Source organism: Drosophila eugracilis, unplaced genomic scaffold (genome assembly GCF_018153835.1).
Source record: "Drosophila eugracilis isolate 14026-0451.02 unplaced genomic scaffold, ASM1815383v1 contig_367, whole genome shotgun sequence".
NCBI classification, from domain to species: Eukaryota; Metazoa; Arthropoda; class Insecta; order Diptera; family Drosophilidae; genus Drosophila; species Drosophila eugracilis.
The window spans coordinates 1,725,276-1,747,234 of NW_024573224.1; the positions used below are offsets into that span (position 1 = coordinate 1,725,276).

At 41.0% G+C, this 21,959-nt stretch overlaps 4 protein-coding genes across 7 annotated transcripts in view; 3 read left to right on the plus strand and 1 right to left on the minus strand.

The window, feature by feature from the left end:
- Positions 1 to 12,804, plus strand: part of LOC108116464 (trophoblast glycoprotein) — a 43,945-nt gene extending 31,141 nt beyond the window's left edge. The window contains exon 4 of the mRNA XM_017228394.2: positions 10,546 to 12,804. Coding sequence (XP_017083883.2) covers positions 10,564 to 11,862 — 1,299 coding nt within the window. The 5' untranslated portion in view covers positions 10,546 to 10,563 and the 3' untranslated portion in view covers positions 11,863 to 12,804. The remainder of the gene's footprint in view (positions 1 to 10,545) is intronic.
- A 195-nt stretch (positions 12,805 to 12,999) lies between these two features.
- LOC108116433 (kynurenine--oxoglutarate transaminase 3) lies at positions 13,000 to 15,117 on the plus strand. 4 transcript variants are annotated; one of them, XM_017228330.2, is made up of 3 exons: positions 13,000 to 13,050; positions 13,677 to 14,216; positions 14,276 to 15,117. In XM_017228330.2, exons 2-3 carry the CDS (start codon positions 13,677 to 13,679, stop codon positions 15,086 to 15,088), a joined length of 1,353 nt encoding a protein of 450 aa, XP_017083819.2. In that variant the 5' UTR covers positions 13,000 to 13,050; the 3' UTR covers positions 15,089 to 15,117. The 4 variants fall into 4 exon arrangements, with proteins under 4 accessions (XP_017083819.2, XP_017083820.2, XP_017083821.2 ...); XM_017228331.2 differs by having other exon boundaries at positions 13,005 to 13,098; XM_017228332.2 differs by lacking the exon at positions 13,000 to 13,050 and adding an exon at positions 13,367 to 13,589 and having other exon boundaries at positions 13,663 to 14,216.
- Positions 15,118 to 15,190: 73 nt separating this feature from the next.
- LOC108116434 (cytochrome c oxidase subunit 5A, mitochondrial) lies at positions 15,191 to 15,949 on the minus strand. Its single transcript, XM_017228333.2, has 2 exons — positions 15,848 to 15,949; positions 15,191 to 15,781 (listed from the first exon to the last, which is right to left on the minus strand). The coding sequence occupies exon 2, from the start codon at positions 15,778 to 15,780 to the stop codon at positions 15,331 to 15,333; it is 450 nt and encodes a 149-aa protein (XP_017083822.1). The 5' UTR covers position 15,781; positions 15,848 to 15,949; the 3' UTR covers positions 15,191 to 15,330.
- Positions 15,950 to 16,113: 164 nt separating this feature from the next.
- On the plus strand, positions 16,114 to 20,366 carry LOC108116432 (heterogeneous nuclear ribonucleoprotein A3 homolog 2). The gene is made up of 7 exons (XM_041818676.1): positions 16,114 to 16,232; positions 16,478 to 16,866; positions 17,479 to 17,610; positions 18,252 to 18,396; positions 18,863 to 19,008; positions 19,085 to 19,797; positions 19,857 to 20,366. Exons 2-7 carry the CDS (start codon positions 16,497 to 16,499, stop codon positions 20,133 to 20,135), a joined length of 1,785 nt encoding a protein of 594 aa, XP_041674610.1. The 5' UTR covers positions 16,114 to 16,232; positions 16,478 to 16,496; the 3' UTR covers positions 20,136 to 20,366.
- Positions 20,367 to 21,959: the final 1,593 nt, after the last annotated feature.

Below are 21,959 nucleotides of genomic sequence, written 5' to 3' on the forward strand. Positions count from 1 at the left end.
ACATAATTTTAATATTATTATTCCAGAACTGTAAATATTGACCACTTTTAACCACATTATTTAAATAACGTTCATTTTATACCATTTTTTTAACCCTTTTTACGGAACTGACCCGAAATCGATTTATTTCAATTTCCATTCCATTTATGTTAGCACCTTTTCTTTTGCCCATCGTGTTGGGCAAATATTTTACTTTTGTTTTCGCCGACTCTTATTGTTGTTCTGTGGAACTATAGCTGCTTTGTTTTGCAATAAACACTTCTTACTCCTTTCATCTGAAAAATTGCCCTGCCCATTGACATTACCATTACCGTTGCCCTGCCTTTTGCCGACCTACCGACCTACCGACCTCCTCGCCACTGCCCTTCAACGCTTGCCAAATGACTTTGGAAATAGTTTTTCTCATTTCTTTATGGTCTCAACCATTCCCTCTGTTGCGGTTGTATACGTAGTTGCCAACCTTTGGCCTTTGAAGTCATTTGTATTACTCTGGGTTATTGCGATTGTACTGTGCTTTGTCGCTTATTTGCTTTTCAGGTCCTTTGCTGCGTTTTTTTTGCTACCTTGTCATTTCACAGCCTCGACTTTCCCGCTGCTTATCTGTTTTCCTTTATTACTATTGCTTTTTTTGATCTGTTCTTTGTGCTTTCTTCTTTGATGTTACATAGTGCTCTTATGCGTGTCCTTTGACCTTGCTGTAATCTGCTAACTGGTTTCTTAAATTTTGGAAAACTTTTCGGTAATTAGAATCACACTCAGAGCGTAAAACTTGTGTGTGATTTTCTGCATTCTAAAAGCCTTTAAAGGCAGCAATTAATTAATTTAATCCCCGTTTCAATCTCTCTTCTAATTCATTAGCATATTCCCAATTTGGACTATAGAAAAAGTAAAAAATGTTAAAAATTAATTTGCATATTTAAAAAGGAGCTCTAACCATAAAACCGTTCGTTTATTATTCAATTATTTTACATTTTTTTGATATATTTGTCGGCTATGCAGCATAGAAAATATAGAAAAAAAAGGATAATGGAAATTCTATATTCTTTGTTTGCAAGCCAACCCCAGTGAAGCCATGAACACTGTAAGTCAACAACGGCGTTAATATTGCACATACGCACTGTCTGACGGGCTGCTCGTGCATATGTACATGCTTGATATTACCGCAACTATGCATTAGCCTCTTGGCCATTTGTTATGTCTGCCATGGCTAGCTTTCTGTCGTTTTTTAATAGACGCTGCCTTTAGAGCTTGGGGCCATATTCCATTAGCCTAACAATGACTAACAAGGAGATAGGAGCTAACTCTTCCGACAACAAACAATACGCTTTTTATAAAGAACATCAACGTAGTCCTCAAACTTTCTTTAAGTTTAAATGTTGTTAAACAAGGTTGCTTGCTTTTCTTTGCTTAAAAAATTTAAAAAAACATTTTAAAGTCCCATTTGTATATCTTAGTTAAAAAAGTAGGATATATCGTTTATATTTGTCAGGTTTTTCACATTTCCCCTTGCATCTCGACCAACTGTTGAGCCTAAACGTTGACCTCTTCACCCCGACTGTAGATCCCTATGCATCCCCACATCCCCTTATAGCCTCTGGCATAGTTCTTGGTCCCAAGGTGCCTGCAACTATTTATAGCCCCCACTCATCTCTACCGCTCGCTGCCCACTTTCCGCTGCTCTCAAAAGTGTGCTACAGTTTTTGTAGCTCTTCTCTGCGCTTTCCCCCCGCCTTCAAACAACCCCTTTTTGGCCACTCCTCGCCAGCCACTTGTCAACTGTTGACGTTTCTTTGTTGTCTGCCTCTTGCTGCCGGCTGCTCTCCTGTCTCCCTCGCACGGCAGTTTGTTGGTGTTGCTGTTGATTCGCCATCTCTGTCTACCGCCTCACGGGGCTGTCCATTTATCTGTTAAAGCACAAGGCAAACAGCAAACAGCCAACGGTAAACGGAGAACCGAGAAGCGAGTAGCAGAAAAACAGGAAGCAGGCAGCCTTGTATAGCTCTATCTTTCTGCTTCGCTTTTCTACACATAGAGAAAATGTTTAATTATATTTCTAAGAACTTATGATAGAACTTTTAAGAAATGGTTGCTATATATATTTCCTCTATTTTGAGCTTAAACAGTTTAATTTTTCATTTAATTGTTAAGTTTTCTATTAAATACAACATTTTGTGCTGTGTGAAAAAGGACATGGGTGCGTCCGCCATGCATGGCAATCCAATTATCATACGGCCCCTAGGTGCTGCCATGCCGCCCGGCGACTCTAATTGGAAACAAACAGCTTGGCCCTGTCTGCGTCCGCCCCACCATTTCGCGCCATTCCACTCCTGCCACTGCCACATCGCCAAGAGTCCAAGTCAAAAGCCAGGCCAGTAAAAAGTTGAGCAACAAAAACAGCGGCAAAGAAAGCAGGCAGCAAAAAGTGGAGGGGCGGTAAAATAAAAAAAATACAAATTTAGTAGATTTACATTTCCCCAACTCCTCAGGGTGGCCCCATAGAATTTCCAATGCAAAACATTCCGGGCCCAGAAGAAAAGCTTTAGCTTTTGGTCGAGCCTGCGTTTATTTAAAATTCATTCATTCGCAGTTTTTGTGCCACCAAACTGTTGGCCAAAGTCTAGGGGCATGCCAAAAAAAAAAATGTATAGAAAAAATAACGAAACACATTTCCCGTCAACGATGAAATCGAAAATATTGAATCGGAAAGCCAAACTCGATGTCACAAACTCCCCGAATTCCCCTGCCTGTCCAAAAGCAATTTATACATTTTAGGTTTTTTTCCCCTTATGTTTCAGTTTGGGCCACAACATAAAGTTGATCGACCAAAAAGCGAGGAAAGCGGAACAAAGAACGCGTTGAAAAGTTTTCATTGGTAGGGATGGTCAGAAAGGGGAGGAAAATGGTGTAGGGGTGGTGTTGTTACAGGGACAGGGATTCAATGAAGCAAAGCATGTGCCTTGCAGCTTTATTCGCGGTTTTGTTTACTCGAAAAGTGTTTCACAAATTGGATTGATCCCGAAAGTGAAAGCGGAAAACGGAAAACGAAAACAAAAGCAACTTTCTGGTGTTAAGTGGAAAGTTGATGGTTGATGCAACCACAAAGACGTACTTAGTAGTGATTAAAGAACATTATTTCAATGGCTGCATAACTCTCGAGCATTTGTCTAAGCTACGAAAATAAATTGTCTTGCAAAGCCATCGAAAAGCTAAAAGCTAAGCTCGTTAATATTAAATGAAAATATTTGCCAATCGGATTCTGACCACAAATATTTTGTGCATAAATGTAGCTTTAAACTATTGATTCTCGAGAATATTCAAAGCCTAAGCATTCATTTCCTTGTTTATTTTCCTCTTCTAATTAGCATTTGTTTATGGAAATTAAATCTCGTTTGATAAAATAATATTTCGTATTTTCATTGATAGTATTAATATGCAAATTCGGCTAATTTCTCTAAACATTTTCTTTGATAACCACTCTATTGTGATGTTACTTTCAACATAAACTTATATTTATCATATTTATAATTTCAAATTTATTTTCTTTGAATAAATACTTGAACAAACTACATTCCCACATTCTTTTATGATGCTTGCTAATGCCTTTAAATTAATTGCATTTTATTGCTACTATGTAAAGGTTTTAATAAACACATTTTCACTCGTGTTCGTTTGAAAACTCAAAGCTCTTTGAGTTCCAGGAAAGACGTGGAACAAAAAGTGTTATGAATTCAGTGCTTTGCACTGAGGTTTTTACGCCACTCCTCCATTTGACAAAAAAAAAACCAAAACTACAAAAACCACCGCCCAAAAAATATGCAAACGAAAACTTTGTCGCACAACGGCTGAAAAAACAACAAAAAAAAGGGAAAACAAAACAATGGAAAAACACAAATACGTCATACCCTTTTGCAGGGGGAGTACAAGAAGGGCGTGGCTTAGATGGTAGGCGCAGTGCAATTGCAATGCAACCGCTTTTAATGCAATTTGTAAGTGTCGTGCGAGTTGGGCGCGTTTTCAACGCGTTTCGGGCGCGGCTTGGCCGCGACTTTGCTTGCATAAATTTGCAAAACAAAAGGGGGAGGATGAGGCGGATTTCTGACGCAGACCTGCAATTCGTAATTGTCGCGTGCCCATTCCAATTCTATATGCCAGTATTCTGTGCACTGAAAATTGTTTTATAAACTTTCTTTATCTAAGGGACAAGTTTTGGTTATTAGAAAACTTCAATGCGATTATAAAAATGTGGAAAATATGCTTTTTTTTTATTTATTTATATTTAAATAACTTTTGTGATTAATAAAAATATAATTAACATATTTTTTGAGTGCACACCCGCTTCCTGCTTCAGCAGTCGATGGATTTTTGACAGAAATCCTTGTTAGGACGGTGAAAAAGGGCTCGGGATGTGCTGTTGCTATAGATGCTGTTCGAAAACGGATTGCAAATGCCGCTCGAATTTTTGTTGTTGCTGTTGTTATTGTGACTGTAGCTCTTGTTGGCAACACGTGCAATTTTCTGCCTGGTTATATGCACTTGGCCAAGTGTTGGCAACGTGTTTCGGGTATTTGTGCATCTGCATCTCTTTCGATGTGTCTGTTGGATGTATGTAAGAGTGTGTGTGTGTGTGTCTGCATGTGTGTTTATCTGGGCGTCTCGTTTTTGCGTTTTATTCCAATTTACCAATCAGAATTGGATTTTCGTTTAAAAGCTAGAACGGATATGAATGCAACTCTTTAAGTTTAAATCGGAAGCAAGAAATATATCTTGAAAGTGCTGCTTTAGTTAGGTTAATACGATTGAATTTATTAAAGTGGTTTCAACACAAAAAAGCAACCAAAAAACATGACCGTGAAATAACATTTACTTTGAGTACTCATTTAAAAACTGTTGGAAATGAATACACATTAAGTACCAAAATGAAACATCATCTAAAATTAACTTATACTAGCTTGCAGAGCACGTGCTTGCCACAGGTTTATGGCATTATACCAGTGTTCTCCACTTTCACGCTATTGAACCCACTCACCTAATGACCTTTCCTGCACCTACTTTTCACGCCCCAAGCTGCTCGCCTGGAACTGGTTAACCACATCATAAACCTGGAGCCTGCTCCAAAACCCTCCTGCCACATCGCCAGTGTTGGGTGCATGAGTGTGTCTTTAAAAGACCGCAAAGCCACAATTCACACTCTTGGCCAACTTTCACATTTCCCTTACATTTCCCCCGCAGCTTTCCGTTTTGGCGTGTGAAAAACTTCGCAGACTTTCCGGCTACGAAGGAAAGGGATCGGGTACCTTCACTTACTTCGCCATTGAAGTGCAATTAGCTGACTGCTAATTACATAGTCCAAGCGGATGCGAAGGCTCTGACCAAGACACGATGGCGTGAGAGGCTCCTGCCACGCCCGTCCATGGAGTTCCCTCATTGCCATTGTGGCTTCTGTATTCTGTCAGACTCGTATATTTTGCACTTCGCACGGCGCACTCATAATGAAATTATGAAGCCAACGTGCACCAATTTCATATTGTGGCGGGTACTCTTCGCCCGACATTTCCCCTCCGACCTCCATACTCCATCCTTCACCCCTTTACATTTTCCGCTCCTGGTGAACTTTCCTAATTGAGTTTCATGCAGCCAGGACGGGACAGGATAGTAAACCATGCCGGGACTGCAGTCGCGTTTAATTGCATTGGCAAGGAGAGCGCGGTCCTCAAAAGCCACTACCAGCATCTGAGCAACCGCCAGCAGGTTGACAATGAACATGGTCAAAAGGGGTGCTACCGGGAGAGAGGGTGGCCTAAGGGTTGGACTAAGGGTGGAGCCACTACAAGTGTTGCCTACTTACTCGCGCCTCGCTCCGCGGGCAGTCAATGAGGGCATAAACAAGCCAGAACAAAGCCGGCAAGATGGAAAAACAGTCTCTGTCGTAACTTAGCTCCACACCGGGGGAAAGCAGACAGTCCAGATCTCAACATATATATATTGTTGGTACTCTGGTACTTCTTTTAGCATATTTTTCCATTTCACTGACTTGTTATTTCTGATTAATATAAAACTAGTTGGACCTAACTGTGGATCCATTTCAAGCTAAGTTATGAATGAAACTTTTAAAATTTTCCAACAAAAACTTCAGAACTTATTCCGAAAATACATTTACATGGTCGTTAGCAGCACAAAACTGCCTTTCTCTCAGCTGTCCACTTTGTATAGAAGTATTATATAGGAATCTAGAAACATATTGTTATTATTGATCAACCATCGTTATTGTGATTATCGGCAAAAATGTCAATTTTTAGGCCAAAAATGAAACTTTTACTTTTATAATAGATTTATATAAATAAAGTTGGAAGTCCGATATTTCACCAACGCAAAAGTAGCAAATACTTCTTCGTATAATTTTCCCTTTTTTACTTAAGTTTATTGCAGCAACGGCTCGATTTTCTTGATGTTAGATTAGTGTTTTCTCACTGGAAGCCCAGTCACCTACTTAAAAACTCCCAGCAACCCGTTGAAATTTATTGCCAGCCAAAGAACAGTTAGTTGGCCATTTTTGGCTGCTGGCAGTGGACTTGGTGCAGGAGTTGGCGAAAAGCTTTTAAACATTTCAACATTTCTCACTCCCGCTTAATGACTGCCGGGCAGGACATTAAACGCTTGTTGGCCGCATTAGGATTTCCGTAATGCAGTTGGCACAGCGAGGCGAGCAGCACTTCACCACCACCTACTGCTCCTGCTTTCTTTTCCTGCCCCTTGTCTTTCTTCCCCTGCTCCTGCTTCTCTACTTCCCGTTTACCCATTTACCCAGTTGGATGCGAGTTGCAGCTGTGAAATTCACTCTGAAGAGCTTTTCATTCGCAAGTGTTGCCCGAAAGTATGCAACGAGTTGTGCCAACAATGAAATTTGACTGGCGAAACTCCCAAGGACACCCCCGCCACCCAAAAGTTGGGGCGTGGCATCGCCTTTCAGTGCGAAAAACCGGTAAGAGCCTTGGCCACAGCATCCGATTGAGGAGAGCTGCGATAATGGAGACATCTGCTCAACAATTTCAAGGGGATCCCTGAATGAGCGGGCGATTATTTAATGAGAAGAGCTTTAGCAATAGCGTTGAGGAATTTCGAGGTAAAACCAAGAGTGATTTACCATGTGGCAAGTTGAGCAATAATTTAGGACTGTTTGAAATGGGTTATTTCAGGTTGTATTACTGAGAATTTTAGACAATCTTTATTGGATTTTTCAAGTTATAAAAATAATCTTAAGAAATCCTTACAGAAATGCCCCAAATATTGACATTCGAAATTCTGTAGAAGTTTTTAACAGGATTTTGTTTGTAAACTTTGATTATAAGTTAATTTTCCTGCTAACTAAATCTGCCAGCACACGAAATTCGCTGTTCGTGACAAACCAACGCGAAATCTACAATTATTTATAAACAAAATTGGTTTTTCGCAAATTTCAAATGATGGTGATAAGGGAAAACGGCAAGGGGATAGTCGAAATTGAACCTAATTGGCTGTCATTAGTTAGCATAAGCTGAATTGAGGTGTAGATGTGACTTTCCCCTGGGAGGTACTGACACCACCCCACCAAATCTGCCCATATACGACGACCGTGCAGTTATGCTCTAATTAGACCATACAACCATAACCACGCAAAACACACACACACTCAAAGTCAGACACATGCACGCACACACTGAAGTCCAAAGCTCGTACTCATCGTGCATTACAAATTGAGGGACCACCTTTAATTCCACTCCCATATTCGCCATTTTCCACCAGCTTCTCCAGCTCCACGTGCTCCACCTCCTCCTTCTTCTTTGTATTGCAACTGCCAAGTGCCTGGCACTTCACCACTAACGAATTAAAAGACGAGAAGGACAGAGGGAGAATTAGAGCGGGAGTCATGCAAAAGGCAAAGCACGTAAAAAAATTACAAAAAAAAAAAATAATATTAACAAACAAGAATGGTATGTTAGCTTTGGAAACCGAAGCTTAGCATACCTTTGCTGATTGCTTGAAATTTCTAAAGAATGTCCATTGCAAATAGCAAACTGCCACGGAATCTAATTGCAACTTGTTAACAAATAGGATAGTTAATTGAAGAGGAAAGCTAAAAGAAATGATGTGTTTAAGGTTTTGACATCTTTTCCATAGTTTATTGAATTACATCCAATCTCTCTGTTCAAAAGTATTACATATTTTAAACCTCTGACTCTGCGACCCTTGTCTTACCATGTCATAAATAAAAACCAAAAATCTTCTTATGAATTATACTCTTCGAAAGGGTATATAACGACACACACAAAAATGTTCACCATTATATTATTTTGCTTGCGCTTGTTACATACGTATTATGCCGCTGTTATTGTAGTTGTTTGCCTTTGTTGTTTGTGCTACCGCTGCCCCGGCCGCTGCTGCTGTTTCTGTTTCTTTTCTGTATTATTATTATTTTACGCGCATGCATAAATTCCAGCGAGAAGCGAACCGAGTGCAGAAAAGAAGGAACAAATGCTGTTTGTTTGCCTTATTATTGCAGTGGAATGGCCAAGGGGGTTGAGCCGGTGGGCTTGGTTGGTTGGAGGTGGGCAGGTGCGTTTGGAGGTGTATGTTATTGCAACAGTAAACACACAAAGCAAACAACAACAAAGACATAAAAGTTGAAATTAAACTAAAACTGCAGAGTGGCGAAGGGGATGGGGTGTAAAAAGCGGCTGCTTGTTAGCCCGACACACCGGAAGTGACTCACATACACACGCCGCGTTTACTTTTAACGGAAGATTCAAGTGCAGTGCAGCCTTTGTGTTTTGTTTTGGCTCTTTTGTTTTTTATTTTTTTACCTTGACTAAAAGAGAAACAAACATTTAAGGCCAAGGAGTGAGAATGAAACTAAACACCAACCAAATTCTTTACCATTTCCACATTGAACGATTTATCTCTAATCTTTCTAATTTGTAAATATTTCCGATTTGTGGTAGACAAATATTTGGAAATTTGTAAATTTCATTTGCATACGCTAAAACCATCATAAATTCACTCTCCGGAGGCAGGCAACATAATTGCCAGTCGAGATAATTAAGTGGCCTTTAGGAGCGGAGGAGTCGAGAGGGCTTTGAGGGTGCCCGGCTGGGGCCATTAAAACACCGTTAGTTTTCAATTTTCCCAGGCAGAAATTTGATGCGCTCATTAGCATCGAGTGACCCTTGGTCAAACGCCAGGTTCGACAACAACAGCAACATCCAAGTGGCAGCATCCTCTTAACAAGGAAATTAATGGGCACATGGATCCCATACACGCCAGTATAGGGGCTTCCATTTTAGCGATTCTGTTTCATTTCAAATGGCCAGCTAACCATTGAGTTTCAGATCCTTTGAGGCTCACAAAACCATCAGCTTTTTAGAACAATCTGGCCCAAATTTAAGCTGTTCGTATGGTGAAACAAGCCCACCTTTAAATTCTGAAAAACGTTAGTCGTAAACGATTCTAATTGGTTTCACAAAATTGTTGTATACGCATTGTTAAAGTGATTGATTTCATGAACTTTATTGTTTTCCCATAAATTCTCTTCCACTATGGACCATTGATGTAAACAGAAATGTGCTTTTCAGTCATTTAATTTATAGGTATTAAGAGTAAAATATTTACTGACGTCTCTGTTTTTGATGGACCGCTTTGGGTATTAAGAGAAAAAAAATTTAATAAAGCCTCTGTTTCTGATAGACCAATTTAATTTTAAGCATCTTTGGGTTAGTAAAACATACATACTCGCAAAATTAAAATTTGGTTCGCTGTCTTGACTAAGTGTTTCCGCTCTGGGCTTTAATATTTTACTCGCCACCTCCTACGCCTTCCATAAACTCTCACTCATAAACCCACACACACACACTCACTCGCACTAAACAAATAGCAATAAAAGCCGAAAAATAATCAGGTTTACGGCTGCTCCTCCAGCTTTTGCTCCTGTTGCGGTTGGATGACTGCCACAGCTCGCCGGAGTGCCCTTCAGGCGTTTGTTATGCTCCCGACGCCGAAAAGTTTGCCACTAAACAGAAATTACCCATACGCCGCGTGGGCCGACCATTGAAATGGGCGCTTCGAAGTACGGTTAGAGATATCCTCTCCGCTGAGGTGTAGGATGGCTGGCTGCCGTTTTCATAAGCACATAAATCTGCAACTTGTGGAGCATAAATAAGCTGTCCGTTTGGCGGAAAGAGGTGGCTACGACTAGTCAGGCCGCGCGCTGCAGCGGTACGAATTTCCTGGCTCTCTACAGCATGTACACCACTTTAAAATGCATTAGCAGCCAATAAACCATTTTGCTGTTGCACACAACCAACGAATATTTATGGTTTACTATAGGGCTAGTTTCATAAATCAATATATGATCTTTTTAAGGATAGCTTTTTAAATGATGATGGAGTCAACAGTACTTTCATTAACACGAATATAAAGTGATTTTTAGGACTTTCTTAGATTGCAAGTTCAATTATAAACATTGTCAACATAGCATCATATAATAATAATAACATCTTATGTTTTTATTTACAGATATTTACAATAAGAATCATGCCACCCACCGAACTGAGGAGACTGGTCCTGGTCGCGATCATTGCGATCATAAGCCTGACAATCGGCGCAGGAGGAGTACTGGGCGAAAATTCATCCAGTTGCGGACCCAACTTCCCGGCAGCATGCAGTTGCGGCAAGGAATTGTACGAAAGCGATATGCAGTACGTGGTGAACTGCACTAACGCCGGACTGGTTAATACCAGTGTCCTGGAGTTCATGCCCGATCAGGTGGAGGTGCTCATCTTTACGGGCAACCGGATCACGGAACTGCCGTGGAACGTCTTCGGCAGCATCAATGACTACAAGCAGCTGCGCATCGTGGACATGAGCAGCAACCACATCCGGGAAATTCGTGGCAAGAGCTACCACCATGTGCCGCGTGTGGAGCGCCTGATCCTTAATCACAATAATTTGAGTATCTCGCGGTATGATGACGAGGTCAACCACCATCATCCTCGCGTCTTCTCGAACTTTATTAACCTGCAGAGTCTGCATCTCACCGATGCCTTTGAGGATAACAGTTCGCCGCAGTTGAGTGAGGATCTGCACGATATCTTTGTCAACAGTCAGCTAGTGAAGCTACAAAAGCTTCATTTGGAGCAAAACGAGATCACGCACTTCAAAGATCGTAACGTATTCTGCGACCTGCCCTCGTTGCGTGATCTCCATTTAGGGGACAACGGGCTGCATGACCTTAACTTTGAGGTTCGCTGCTTGAATAACCTGCGCTTCCTCGACCTAGAGCGCAATAAATTTGGCTTTGTAAAGCCTACAGATCTGCGGGTGCTAAACGAGCTGGAGGATCGACCAAACCGCACCGCCAATCTGATTGTGGACTTCAACCTCAACCCGTTTGTCTGCGACTGTCGCATCGCTCCGTTCCACGCGTGGATACCCTCCACCCGAGTAACGGTACGAAACAAGGATAGTTTAATGTGCTTCCACTCGCCGGGTCGCGTGGACGCCTCGCCCGCCCACCTCCTTCAGATGGATATGAGTCAGTGTGCGGATGCCATCGCCGCCGCTGCCACGATCCTGAATACCGCTGAAAAGGAGCAGCGTTTCGGAGGCGCGGAGCCGTCCATTCAGCAGCAGGCTCACATCAGCGGACACACGGCCACTCTGATCTTCCTGCTAATTGTTCTCACCATGATCCTGCTGGGACTCCTGGTGGCACTCGTCTACGTCAGCAGGGACAAGTTGAAATACATGATAACGCCTGTGTTTGACAACGTGGCCAAGAAGGTGCAGTACACATCTATTAAGGATGAAGACTGCCCGGAGGTGCACGTCTAGGACCTCCACTTCAACACCTACACCCACAGGATCAACACAAAAAGAGAGAGAGAGGAAAAACGTCCGGTTTTATATTCAATTCCAATCAAAACTTTATTCGAATTCAAAAAAGTTCCTGCGATTTCAATTAGCTTAAGCTTCTTTATCTAAAAGTGTACTTTCTAAGAGATGTAAAATTTCTGCAGTCTCCAACTTATTTACCAATTTATAAAATACTTAATTTGGTAATTGGAATTGATTTTGAAACCGGGCTCACATCCTAAGTTTCGTTTTTGCCATTCGCGTTACGCTAAACGTGTGCCATTCACAGCGGAAGAGGATGAGGATGAGAAAATAATTGGATCATTATAATGTCCCTACCAATAATCAGGACTCCAATATTTTGTTTCGTAGTACTTAAGCCAATTGTTGCATTTAACAGCGAATGGATTCAATGCAACACAATCACATAACACAGACAAGACACAATTTCGTTAGTTTTAGCGGTTTTCTAACTTAACCTTAAGTCAATTATGCTTTCTATGATTTCCACACAAAGGAATCGTACGAGAGAAGAAGGCAAAGCGGGCCTGTAACAACCGATTTGACCACACATATATAGTGACATATATATACATATATATATAGAAACAGACACATATATATAAATGCATATATCGTAACAAACACTTTAGTGTTATCTGTGATTTAAGTTTAGTAGCTTTACTTTGTTGAAACTTTGCAGATCGAACATTTGAAAATCGAAATTGGTCAAAAAACAAACTTTAATTCTTTTTATAGCATAACAGATAATTCTATACTTAATGAAAGGAAAATGTTTCGATGCTTAATATGTTATTAATCAATTTATTTGTCAATTATTCTAGCTATACGATGATTTCACCCTTGATTAACTACCATTAACAAGCATTTTTTATAAATAAAATTTTGAAAAATGAAAAATAAATGCATTATTAATTTCGGTAAGCATTTGGAGGACCGATATTGATTTGGTACCTAAATAATATGTCTTTCGGAAATCAACTTTTTAAAAATTAAAAATGGCGGTTTTTGTTTTGAATTTTAAGTTTGATAGGTGGCTGTTATCGATACAGACGATTATTTCTGACGTGATTTTAGTTCCAGCCCTGGTTGATATCGATAAAAGTTCCAATAGCTAAACAAAATAATAACATTATTTTTTATTCTGTGAGTGTCGGTATTATAATTAAACTCTAGGATGATTTAAAAGTTACAGTAATTATTTAAGGTCCTTTTCTATTGAATTTGTGTTCAATACTGAATTACAACGTTTAACGGTCAAGGTCAAGGCTGGCGATTAAAAAAGATCGTCAAATTAAGCTCTTTCAAAATAACACCAATCAATTCAAAATGATTAAATCCCCGATTTCAACGGACAGCTGGCAATGTTATTGTTTCTTTTACCGGCTTTTGGGTAAAATTTAGTTCCATTTAGAAACTGCTGTCTTATATTTCCACGTATTTGTTTATTTGCATATTTAAGCGCGCTTGTGTGTGTAAGCGCTTTAAACAAAATCGTATCGCATATATATACATATATGTACATAGATATTCCGCTAGTCTAATCACAATTCAGTGCCATTATGCAACGTCACCGCGTAGTGGAGGGCTCCAGTATTTAACTCCAACAACTGCATTTAACCAGTGATATTATATTACATTTGAGATCAGACACCAGACCAACGACCAACACACAGACAGGCAAAGTGCGTGCTTATCGCGCAATAAACATTCAAAACACGCGGTGATAAGACGAAAGGGAGTAATCAGTCATTAAAGTCACCTTCTTACAGATGCTTCGCAGCTGCCGCTTAACCCTTGCTGCCGCCAAGAAGAGCCTCAGTGATCAGTTCCAGTTGCAAGTCCTTCGTCATCAGCAAACTGCCAGCAGCATGGACAAATTCGATCTGCCTAAGAGATTGCAGGGCAGCACGCCCAGCGTCTGGAACGAGTACATCGCCCTGGCCATGCAATACAAGCCCTTAAATCTTGGACAGGGATTTCCGGACGATGCAGCCCCCGAGTACGTGACACACTCTCTGGCGGACATTTCAAAGGACGAGAATCCTCTTCTCCATCAGTACACCCGTGGATATGGACATGTCCGCCTGGTCAATGCCCTCTCGAAACTCTACAGCGGTCTTGTGGGCAAGGAGCTTAATCCTCTTAGTGATATTCTGATCACCTCAGGTGCTTACGAGGCTCTATATTCCACCATCATGGGACATGTAGACGTAGGTGATGAGGTTATAATCATTGAACCCTTCTTCGACTGCTACGAACCCATGGTCAAGATGGCCGGCGGAGTACCACGCTTTGTTCCCCTGAAACTGGTACGAAAATCTCATAATAAACTAAACCTGGTTGCTAATTTCAAATGCCCAAAATCTAGCGCAAGACAGATGGACCAATCAGCTCGGCCGACTGGGTTTTGGACGATGCCGAATTCGAGAGTCTGTTCAACTCGAAAACCAAGATGATCATCCTGAACACTCCCCACAATCCCATTGGAAAAGTCTTCAATCGAAAGGAGCTAGAGAGGATCGCCGAACTCTGCCGCAAGTGGAACGTACTGTGCGTCTCTGACGAGGTGTACGAATGGCTTGTTTTCGACGGAGCCGAGCATATACGTATCTGCACGCTGCCGGGCATGTGGGATCGTACAATCACTTTGGGATCAGCAGGCAAGACTTTCTCCGTAACCGGTTGGAAGATTGGCTGGGCCTACGGTCCGGCCTCGCTGATTCGCAACCTGCAGATGGTGCACCAAAACTCCGTGTACACCTGTCCGACACCTCTGCAAGAGGGTGTGGCTCGTAGTTTTGAAGTAGAGCTGGCGCGTCTAGGCAAGCCGGAAAGCTACTTCCTAAGCCTACCACGTGAATTGAAGGAGAAGCGGGACTTCATGGCTAAATTCCTATCGGAGGCTGGCATGCGTCCTACCATTCCCGAGGGTGGCTACTTCATGCTGGCGGACTGGTCGCCACTCACAGGCAAAGTTGATCTTAGTTCTGAACCAGATAAACACCGGGACTACAAGTTCACCAAATGGATGACCAAAAACATGGGCCTACAAGGCATTCCGCCAAGCGCCTTTTACAGCGAGCCCAATAAGCACCTAGGAGAAGACTTCGTCCGCTACTGCTTCATCAAGAAACAGGAGAACCTGGACAAGGCCGCAGAACTGCTCTCAAAGTGGAAATAGTCAACGGACAATAAACGAATTGCTATCAATCCCTTTGTATATCTCCGCCGGAATGCAGTTCCCTAACCTGGACGTTACGTAACCAAGAGGGAAACAACCAAGTGCTGGTGTGGTAGCCTTACTCCAATCTCCATTTATTAGTAATCCAACAACATGTTCATCCGCACCATACAGTGAATGGTTAGCTAGTGTCGCTGTAGCGTGTGTATCGTGTTTTGTGTGTTTAAACTAGAGTACTCCGCTTAGGCATCGTACACCGACTTCAGGGCCAACTCGGGCTTGTCGTAGCCCAGCTCCTCGATGGTGGGAATGCCCAGTTCCTGCAGGGTAGGGGTGATCTTCTCCAACAAGTAGGGGTAGAGGGTAGCCTTCTGGTCACCGCACTTGTCCTTGCATCCCTCCAGCCACCTGATGGCCAGGGCGATGTCGTTGACGCGACGGGTGGCGCGCAGACCGGCCTCAATGATCTTGGGGCTGGGCACCAGATCCATGCCGAGCAGATCGTTCATTCCCTTGCGGATCTCCCAGCCATCGATGCCCTCGCGGCTGAAGTACTTCTCGTAGCGCTTGTCGAACTCCTCTGCCGATTCCTCGGTTCCATGCAGGCAGCGAACAGCGGCCACACGCGACGATGTGCCGACGAGGCTGCTGCGGAGGGCACTTGCCAAGTTGCGGGCCGTGATGCTCAACATGCTGGCGTTTGGGACAGAAAAATACTATTTAATTGCAAAAATTTGGTTAAGTAACAGCTAGGCTCACTTTTCTTGTTCTTGCTACTTTTCACACGGGTATGACAGTTGTGAGTGATGATTGGCAACACTAGCGAGCCAGGGATGGGATATTTTCGAATGGCAACATTGGCAAAGAATGAACATTTAGTAAGGACATACATCTAAACTTGTTCATTCTTCAGAGACAACAACCAAGGTATTGGTTCTAAATAAAATGTAATAAAATATGGTATATTAAAAATACATTGGCTAAAAATACAGTTCTTTGGTATATTTTTCTGATTTTCCGTTGGTCACACTTTATCTGTTACTTGACGCGTGCTCTCCGAAAGAAAACTCTCTGAAAATCGTGTGAAATAGCCGATCCAAAAAAGGCGCAGGAAATATAACAATTTTCAACTTTTCAAAAAGAGGTAAATCTGCCGAATAGCTATCAAATGTGGCCATTACGAACGTATATATTGTGTAAGAGCCTGGAAAATTGGCATGTGCGATTGGGGGTGACTAGAAATCAAAATGGCGTTCGTGGTGCAAAAAAAGGCAGCCAGCGTCACAGTTGAGAAAAACCGGCTAAGAAAAGCTGCATTATATTGATACATCTACTCCTGCTCAAATTCCAATCCAATATCTAATACATCTGGTTTGTATAAATTTGCAGACAAAGAGAGTGCGAAAAGATGGCAAACTCAGACGTCCAGTTCAATTACGGCCAGCAGGGAAATGGTGATAGCTTCAACGACGACAGCAGCCAGCAGCAAGATGATGACGACCAATTTGACGGAGATGGCGGCGTCAAGATTGAGAACGTGGGTGAGAGCCCTAAGTTCGTACGTCTGCGCGGTCTACCGTGGTCCGCCACGCACAAGGAGATCCTCGACTTCCTGGATAATGTAAATGTGACTAATGGCTCTGCGGGCATACACCTGGTTACCAGTCGCGTCGACGGCAAGAACACTGGGGAGGCGTACGTGGAGGTGGCCAGCCAGGAGGACGTCGAGGAGGCTAGGAAGCTGAACAAGGCTAGCATGGGCCACCGCTACATTGAGGGTTTGTATACAACTTTCAAGGGGTTTGACTGTACCTAGTGTTAACCAAATCAAAAGTTTTACTAATTATAAGCCTCTGTTTGCAACGATCTCCTTTTATACATATGTGATTTCTTTTTTATTATATCCAGTTGACGTGATTTTTTTCAAACTGTTTAAATGTAATATGTGCATAGTATCTGCTTTAAAGATTAACAACACATTGGCCAAGCTTTTAAAATGTGAAGAGACTTATATTTTTTTATTGTAGTTCCTTTTAAATGTTTGATTAGCATTAACAACTTTTTCTTTCTTAGTGATTCATTTATAGGTTGTTTACCTGTTCACAAATATAACACTTTGGTGTTACAATTATCTTTATTTCTAATCAGGTGTTAAATATATGCAGTATTGTCAAGTATTAGTAAGTGCTATCAATATGACTTTCACAATAAATCTTAGATGAAAAATAACTTTAGAAAAAATGTACTAAAAACTACGATGTCCAAGTAGTGAAACCATATATCTATAATTCTGAAATTATCGTATTGCAATATGGTGTACTAGGAAGGAATACTAAGGATATCTAGTTTTTGTTTTATACGTTTTCTAATGTGTATATTTTCTCCTCTAGTTTTCACCGCCACTCCCAAAGAAGCTAAGGAAGCCATGCGGAAGATCAGCGGACACGGCACTGCCTTTGTTGTGAAGCTTCGTGGTCTGCCTTATGCCGTCACCGAACAGCAAATAGAGGAGTTCTTCTCGGGTGAGTGTCCCAGCTCCTTCCCTTTCTCCATACTGGTAGGCACAAGGAGCGAAGACAGTGGTTGACCGCATGTGTTTATATTGCACTTCGTTCAGATATGGCCTACGGTCCCTTCATCTACACTTTTCATTAAAAATTACACATGCGCTTGAACAGTACATAATTTCGGGCAATGATTTGAAGGCCCTTGCATTTGTGTAATGGGTTCGGTGGTTCATGCAGCTCCTTCCAAAGTCAACGACAAAGAGTTGACGCGGACACGTCCGTTTGTCTGATAAATCATTATTTCATTGGTCACACAACCCGGTTTACTTGGTTAAATCAACGATCATTATTTACCCTCTTTCAACTGAGATTGCCACGTCTACGAGTTGCAGGATCTGAGTTTTTTAAAGCATTGTGGTCCGGGAATTTTGATTGCAACACTCCCATCTTGTTGGCTGAAACACAATTTGTTTTATTTGAGCAACTCGTGCTGAGTCCGCGAGCCTGCAATAGTTCTGCAACGCAGGAACTAAACAATAACATTTATCAACCTCTGTATTTCTGTTTCTCTATCTAAGCTTAACCTTGCATAATGTATATATATATATGAAATCTATATATTTGTATAAATCTTTGTTGGTTATCGTCATGGGCAGGGTTGGAAATCAAAACGGATCGGGAGGGCATACTTTTTGTTATGGACAGAAGGGGTCGTGCAACTGGGGAAGCTTTTGTTCAGTTCGAAAGCCAGGACGACACTGAGCAAGCCTTGGGCCGAAATCGGGATAAAATTGGGCACAGGTGGGTTTTTAATTCATCATATCTTCTACAACCAAAACAGCTGAAATTAAAAACATTAAGTGGTAATCAATTGCGAACTTGTTGAAACACACAAGGAAAACTACAACACCAATTTTCTATATAGATTATTCACAAAATATTAAATTACTTTTATCATAAATTATTTATATTTCAGTAACTGAGAAACCATTTAGCAACAAATTCCAATAGCTATGGGTCTGGTGGGGCTCTTAATAATTGTTTAAGCGCCAAGCATGTGCTTAACCTAACCTAATAATAATAAAACCGAGAACATAGTTGATTTTATTAGTTTTTTTATAACCGATTTCTTGCAAACTAATTTATTTGGATTTATTTTTGATTTTGTAATATTTAATATTTAGACATCAAATGAAAACACCACCGACCCTAGCAAATTTAAGTTATAAATTTTAAAATGCGCGTATTTTCTGCTTTATTCATGTAGGTATATTGAGATATTCCGCAGTTCAATTGCTGAAATGAAGAGAGCCACAGGCGGCGGCGGTGGTGCTGGAGGACGTCCTGGTCCTTATGATATACGTGATCGTGGAGCCAATCGAGGTGGCAACGATTTCGGCGGAGGTCGCAATGGTATAGTAATATTTTTCCTTTGTTTTTTATTTCGAATTCAAGACTAATATATTATTTCTCCGACTTCCATATATAGATTGGGGCAACAATGGTAACTTCGGTGTTGGCGCCAACAACATGCTGGGTTTCAACAACCTGCCGAGCTTGATGAATTCCGGAAACTTTGGAAACAACCAAGGAAATAGTGGAAACTTCGGAAATAACTCTGGACCGAGCAATTTCGGAAACTTCGGTGGCGGAAACAACGGTGGTGGAAACTCCGGAAACTTTGGAAACAACGATGGCGGCAACGGAGGAAACTTTGGAAACTTCGGCAACAATGGAGGTGGAAATTTCGGAGGCAACAACAATGGCGGCGGTGGTTTCAACAGTGGCAACAACTTTAACTCCCAAGGAGGCGGCAATAACTTTGGAAACAATGGTGGCTCCAATTTTGGTGGCAATAACGGAGGATTCAATAACGGTGGCAACTTCGGCTCCTCGGGTGGTGGTGGCAACTTTGGGCCCATCGGCGGTGGTCGCAACAACAACAACAGCGGCAACTTTGGAAACTCCGGATTCGGAAACTTCGGAGGAAACAACAACAATGGAAACGGCGGCTCCAACTTTGGAGGTGGCAACAATGGCGGAGGCGGCGGATTCAACAATGGCCCCAACTTTGGCGGTGGCAACTCTGGAGGCGGCAATTTCGGACCCATTGGTGGAGGCCGGGGTAATGATGATTCCGGGCATTACACAATCCATATGCGAGGACTTCCGTACACTTCCTTTGAAAACGACGTCTTCAAGGTGGGTTAAACTTTTAAAAACCAAAAAAAAAAGTTAACTTATGATATATATGTTTTCAGTTCTTTGAACCTATTCGGCCCGCTAATGTGCGCATCAATTACAACAAGAAGGGTCTGCACAGTGGAACTGCTGATGCCTATTTCGACACCTACGAAGATTCCCAGGTGGCCATGAAGCGCCACAGAGAGCAGATGGGCTCGCGCTACATTGAGCTTTTCTATGACGGCAAGACCCGAGGCGGACCAAATGGAAACAATGGAGGCGGAAACGGCGGCGGCGGCGGTATGGGAAACAATGGCGGAGGCAATGGCGGCGGCAACTTTTCACGGCGCATCTAAATTTCTTCCATAGTTTGATTACATTGAATATAATGTAGACGCAAGTATTTCATAATATTATGAGGAAGCTGAAACTTTAAAATGCTAAGGCACCCTTACAGCCACGTAGACCACTTAACAAACGAACAGATTTCCCAGACAGAGACAATTGGTCAGATTTAGAAACCTCTTTTCTGATTGTAAGCCAATGTATCATCAAGAATAAAGCACACTTCTTATTTAAGTACTTTATTCTCTAGAAATTTTAATTGTAATATTTAAGTTTCAATTATAAATTTAGGTTTTTTCTAAAATAAACTTTTGTTTTTACATGAAAACAAACTACCACTTGTGTATTCATATACATCATAAAAGTTTTACTTAAATAGAGTTTACAAATAAATTATATATTCCGAATAAAAAACAATGTGCATTCTCATTATATGCACAGTTGTTAAATACCTTTGACATCGTCATTTGGAATATTGCAATTGAGGATGTAAACAGAGAAGTAAGTGAAGAATCGCTAAAGCATATTTGCTTTTCTAGTCTTAGATCATCAAAACATGTGTAACGATCGATCTATTTTTTCCGGTAATGTGGGATATATATTTGAATATACAAATAAAAGCCACCCTAGAATTTTTTGATATGCAATTAGTTGCGGCATCTTAAATTGAATATTAACCAACTCTATCATCCAATACTTTGTGGTATTTTTTCGTCTCCTGTATTATCTTTATCTAACTTAATTTGCGAACCGAAGACACATGTTTTACACTTCACTTTCCTTAAGACACAGTTGACACATCAGTATCTCTGCTGCGATATAGATAACAACCTGTCAATAAATTTGTATGTCTATTTTGATCCAATGATCATTTCTCATAATTGTACCAATAAGCAAAAAGCTGAAAATAGATAACGTGTTACGTAGTACCGAGGAATTTGCCTTGCTGTGGGTTATGAGATCTCGTAAAATAAGGAAAACGTATTTAAATATACTTATACTCGAAAAACGGGGTTTTCGGCCGACGGCGGCTTCAAAGTTACTTAAGTTTTGTTGACAGGCGTCGTGACACACACAGCTTTTCTTTTTTTGCGATAATTATTTACTTAATTATGGCTTTTTTCCATTTTAAGATTCAGAAATGATATCATGCTAATCACTTGTATCTATTTGATAGGCCTTGATGCGCGTGTCGGTTAACAAAAATATTGTCAATTCGACAAACAAATAAAACAATTTTTTCTTCCATAATTGTATAATTTTGCATGCAAAAAGGGTTCCCTTTTTTAGCTAGGTCAAATTATGGTTATTAAAACTTAATAAACTGAAAGCATTCGAAATTAATTTTGACTTATTGTACTGTTGTTTTAACGCTTTTATTTATAAAACTTTGTTTGGAATGATACTGTGTATTTTCGTACATTCCTGACAGATTTTCACCCTTCTATAGTCTCTACCCATTTGTACTTATTCCAGGTGCTAATGGATGATGCACGTTCGTTGATTTATTTATTGCGAAGCAGATTTTAATTTTACGCAACAAGCGTACAGATGCCGGCTCAATAGAAGTAGCATTTTCGGATTACAGGGTGAAAACAAGAACAAGTCAGACGAGTTTCATTTTTTTGTAAATAGAAAAGTTCCCCTGATTTGCGGTTTGTCTAGAGACTTTGAAATAGGTTGACTTTCAAATTGGTGGGAAAATCCAACTTCCAACGTCACAGATTAGTTTAAAGTAAATGGTTGCATAGATTAGAAAACTTAAAAATATGCCAAGGTCTTCTTCATACCTACTGACTTCTTTCATTCCGTTTATGTTTATAAGCACGCTCCTG

Bases quoted from the DNA above. Each gene is read 5' to 3' on its own strand.
- LOC108116433 (XM_017228330.2), top strand. From the start codon at position 13,677: ATGCTTCGCAGCTGCCGCTTAACCCTTGCTGCCGCCAAGAAGAGCCTC. The intron at 14,217-14,275 runs GTACGAAAATCT...CCCAAAATCTAG, and splicing joins GCTTTGTTCCCCTGAAACTG to CGCAAGACAGATGGACCAAT.
- LOC108116432 (XM_041818676.1), top strand. From the start codon at position 16,497: ATGGCAAACTCAGACGTCCAGTTCAATTACGGCCAGCAGGGAAATGGT. The intron at 16,867-17,478 runs GTTTGTATACAA...TTTCTCCTCTAG, and splicing joins GGGCCACCGCTACATTGAGG to TTTTCACCGCCACTCCCAAA. The intron at 19,009-19,084 runs GTATAGTAATAT...TTCCATATATAG, and splicing joins TTTCGGCGGAGGTCGCAATG to ATTGGGGCAACAATGGTAAC.
- LOC108116434 (XM_017228333.2), bottom strand. From the start codon at position 15,780: ATGTTGAGCATCACGGCCCGCAACTTGGCAAGTGCCCTCCGCAGCAGC.